Source organism: Lycium ferocissimum, chromosome 11, assembly GCF_029784015.1.
Source record: "Lycium ferocissimum isolate CSIRO_LF1 chromosome 11, AGI_CSIRO_Lferr_CH_V1, whole genome shotgun sequence".
In the NCBI taxonomy this organism is placed as follows: domain Eukaryota; kingdom Viridiplantae; phylum Streptophyta; class Magnoliopsida; order Solanales; family Solanaceae; genus Lycium; species Lycium ferocissimum.
This window is the reverse complement of record NC_081352.1, coordinates 53863652-53867849: the sequence shown is the minus strand read 5'-3', so window position 1 is coordinate 53867849 and position 4198 is coordinate 53863652. Positions and strand designations below refer to the sequence as shown.

The window sequence follows — 4198 nt, the reverse complement described above, 5'->3', positions numbered from 1 at the left end:
ATTATTTGACCTAACACTTTCAAAAATCTAAAAGGCTATATTTCTCTCAAGTGTGGCCGCCACCTTTCTCAAGGTGCCCATAAGAACAAGATCTCAACAATCAGAGGGACCAGTTCCTGCCACCGAAGACATCTGAAGTCCTTAAGATAGTTGAGTCTTGTTTATGTTCTTAATTTGTATTCCTACACTGCTTATCAAGAAGCATCATAGTTGGACAAATTTCAATCTTTGTAACTTTGTTTTCTTGGCTAGAGTTAGCTAAATATCAGTTAAGTCGTTGGCTAGAGTTAGTCAAGACTTGGAGCTTTGCAATAGGATTATTGTAAAGGTGCTTACAATGGGTGTATTATAAGGGTTAGGGATTAAGAGTTTAATTCCTAGGTTGTAATCTGAAGTTGCTCGTTTTAGTGAAGTTGTAAATCCTACTCCGGTGGGTCGTGGTTTTTAATCCCTTGAGCAAGGAGTTTTCCCCGTAAATTTCTTGCCTTATTTACTTCTTGTTATTATCTGTGAAAACAGTTTAGGGACCAGGTCCCTTAGACTGTTTTAGTAAACTCTCAGATTGTGAACTAGCAAAGTGTGAACCCATAGGTTCTATCAAGGGGGAACACCACAGTACACCAAACATGTAGTTTTTGCATAATGTCGAAAGGAAGAATTCGTATGAAGACAAAGTCATGACTATTTTTTGCTCCAAGTATAGATGTTATAGCGTCTAATTGGTGTAACATGTCTTTTGTTAATTCTGTAATTGTGGACTAAATAGATTCACTATAGTGCTAAAAGTGAATTCAGAGGCCTTTTCTATGTAGATGTTTTTCACTTTCTTGGTGTACTGAAACAAAATTTTAATACGTATCCAGAAATTGTAAGTCTCATAAAATATTTTTGTAAAGCATTTATCTCATTAAGTTAGTAGTCTTGTGTAGGAGACGGAAGAGAAGTGTTTTTAAAACAGGTAAGGATTTTATAAATGTCAACATCCAAGCACTAAGACTGCTTGGGGATCAAATAATTTGGGATCCCCCTATACAAAAATAAAAAGAGAGGATCCCCTATGTAATAAAAACAACTCTTGCAGTAAATTGATGTAATCTAGCCAGTTGTTTCTGTCACGACCCAAGTTCAAGGTACGTATTGTCCACTTTGGGCCTAGGCCTGCACGGATTTGTCTTTCGGGTTACGCCACATCGAGCCTCAAAAGCTATGCCTTATAAAACTCTTCACTTTCCTGTCCCATTCCGATGTGCGATTCGCCTAAGGTGTCATGTGCACCTCATCTTCAGAAGCTTGTCATCCTAGAACCCCTTTAGTCCTGCTTGACCCACCCTCATCAGCCGCCCTCCATCAGGGCCATCACAGTTTCATTCTTTACATCTTGTATGTTGCGCCAGAAACTAAAAACCATAGACCGAAAGCACTTTAATAAATGGAATATCAGAAAGCACCCTCGGAAAATATAAGAAAGCACTGGGAAGAGTTCCAACATTTAATCAGGGGGTGAGATAAGGATTACGATGTGGCAAGTTGAATGGAATGAAGAGAAACCGTTAGGCGGAACTGCACGATAACTCTGATTCTTAGAAGTGCAAACCAAAAAAAATGCTAAATTTTCTGTTAAATCACATCACAACAGCTTAGAGCAGAGGAAATGGAACAGTGTTGGTCATGCAAAATGGTATGGAGGTCAAAAGCCCTTTTCCCTGCTAGAGCAACGTGTATGAATAAATAGTTACCCATGAAGTTTGCCTTACTCAGAACCTATAGAAAAGAGGATTTTATTTGTATTTGGGTAAATCAGCATGAGAAGAGTTTAAATGGAGTAACATGATCAATAAGGATTCATATAGCCGATCCCTACTTGTCTAGAATTGAGGTGTAGTTGTTTTTAGAGTTTTTTTTTTTTTTTTTTTTTTGTGCTTGAGAGCTACAGAAACCCCTGGTCTCTTATTGGCGCACTGCAGTTATGCATTTGGAGCATAATGCGTCTTGCCAGGATCAGTTAGGGCAGCAGTTGAAAGCCGGCAAGGGCAGAAAATTGAAAGGAGATAAAGACACATGATAGACAGAACCACATGTATAATTTGAACAGTTTGGATGGAAAGAAATCGTAATAAATGTTTGAAGAGAAAGTCACAGCTATTTTTTGTTTTAATTTTTTATTTTACAAAGTCTGAACTTCTAGTGTTACATGAGTTTTATGCAACTGTGAAGGATTTTATAGATTCCCTACAATACAAAAAGGGAATTCAAAATCCTTTTTGTGAAAAATACTGTGTACCTTCCTGGTGTGGTTAAGTGAAGTTTCACATAATTAAACCAAAAGAAATAAAAAAGTGAAATTCTTTTCAGGATGAATAGAATATATTAGTAAAATATGTGAAGGACAATCTGAGTAAGTTAGTAGTCATGTGTAGAAGAGATGGAAGAAAACTGTAAACGTGAAAAGACTTGGATAACCTATTGAAGCACTTCTTGTCATTAATTTTTTGTTCTTTCTTTTAATAGAATCTTCAAACAATTCAAAAGCAAGAGGCAGCAAAACATTGCAAGTGGTATCTGATGTTGAAAATACATTTGCAAAGTTTACTTGGGCAAAAGAAGCACAAAAGAACATTGAGAATCTGAAGGAAGAGGGGAAGCCAATGCCAAAGAACCTGGCTGATCAAGGTACGGTATATTGCATTTCAGATTGCTGTTCTGTGGCATCTTTTCACTATTTTCTTTAGCTGCCTCCAAGATTCTTTTTTAGGATGCTTCGAAAAAGATTGGTGCATTATCTATGTTTGTAAACTGTTTAATCTTAAAATCTTTTTACCTTTAGTGACATGATTTATTGGGACTCCACTTGATATAAAATGTGATATTTTTACTGGGAGAGAGAAAGCTGAAAGGACACAAAGGACTGTTGCTATCTCTAATTTTATTCTTGTAGTAAGGCCATGGTACTTCACATATAATTAGCTTTTATGTATCAAAGTTTTCTTCTATTTCTCAACTCCATGTCCAGTCAAACTTGTTCACGTAAAATGAGACTGAAGGAGTGTAATTGTTTTTTTTTTTTTTTTAAAATTCTATATACCATTTTGGATTTCTGGTTGTTTGATCCTTTTACTTTCTGTGTGAGATCTTTGTTTCTTTGTATAGAGATGCAATATGCTTTGTGCATACTAAAGAAAAGAAATCTTCAGTTGTAGATGCCCAGTAAATTGGGTGGATTTGGATCAGTGTTAAGAAGAGATACAAAATGTACTTCAGCTTTTCTTATTGTTGGACATGAATGGCAATTGGTTGCCAATTTTCGTGTCTTCTTGACATGTCCTGTAAAGACCACCAAACTTTTTGTCTTTCTTCTTCTTTTGGCCTCTGTTCTAACCAGTTCATATTTCACAGGCAATGTCAGTTGATTATCAAATAAATGTCCTATGCTTTGCAAGAAACAGGTATTTCTGTTTCCATGATGTATGGTCCACACTTGTGTGGGAATAGTTTATTAATCATGTTTGATAGAGTTTCCAGATTCAATGTTTGCATGGTTTCTGTCAAGAGTCAGGTGATTTATGGTTTACTAACATCCCAATGTCATGACGTCATCATTGACGCTGATCATCTAAATTTTTCTGTCAAAATTCTTTAGAAAAATCGTCAAATAGGTGCTTTTGGTATGTCTTCGTTTTCCTCTACTTTTATTTGGTGAATCTAAAGTTACCTAAGTTTTTATTGGAGGTGTTAGAAGGAAGGTTCGACATGTTTTCACCCTATTTCCAGAGGAATACAAACTAAAAAAGCTCATCAATATCCAAACGAAAGCTGTATGTTCATGTACAAGAATGGCTGCTAACCATCCATGAATACACTTGCTGGTTTTTTTTGTATATACTTGTTTATGGGAGATTCAAAATATTTTAAGCACTAGAACAAAGATTATCGGTTATGAATTGTGTATATTTGACCAAATCTTATTATTTTCTCCAGGTCTCTCTCTTGAGCACCAAAAGGAGATCTGCTGTGATCGGTCCTTTTTTATTTTTTTTTTTTTTTTTTTTTTTAACCTCCCCATTTTTTGTGCTCATTGTCTTGGTGTTGCGGGAAAGATTCAACAAGTTAAAGGAGAAACAGGAGAGATTAGGGGCAAACAAAAACCTTATCCGAGTTATGCAGATCCTCTGAACTGCTTGAGTAGGGGTGGACGCAGGCA

The 4198-nt window shown here is 36.1% G+C and overlaps 1 protein-coding gene across 1 annotated transcript; it reads left to right on the top strand.

The window, feature by feature from the left end:
* Positions 1 to 1966: 1966 nt before the first annotated feature.
* On the top strand, positions 1967 to 3697 carry LOC132038480 (uncharacterized). The gene is made up of 4 exons (XM_059429143.1): positions 1967 to 2024; positions 2509 to 2670; positions 3444 to 3553; positions 3638 to 3697. The coding sequence occupies exons 1-4, from the start codon at positions 1967 to 1969 to the stop codon at positions 3695 to 3697; spliced, it is 390 nt and encodes a 129-aa protein (XP_059285126.1).
* Positions 3698 to 4198: the final 501 nt, after the last annotated feature.

Bases quoted from the DNA above. Each gene is read 5' to 3' on its own strand.
- LOC132038480 (XM_059429143.1), top strand. From the start codon at position 1,967: ATGCATTTGGAGCATAATGCGTCTTGCCAGGATCAGTTAGGGCAGCAG. The intron at 2,025-2,508 runs GCAAGGGCAGAA...TTCTTTTAATAG, and splicing joins AGGGCAGCAGTTGAAAGCCG to AATCTTCAAACAATTCAAAA. The intron at 3,554-3,637 runs GTGATTTATGGT...AAAATTCTTTAG, and splicing joins TGGTTTCTGTCAAGAGTCAG to AAAAATCGTCAAATAGGTGC.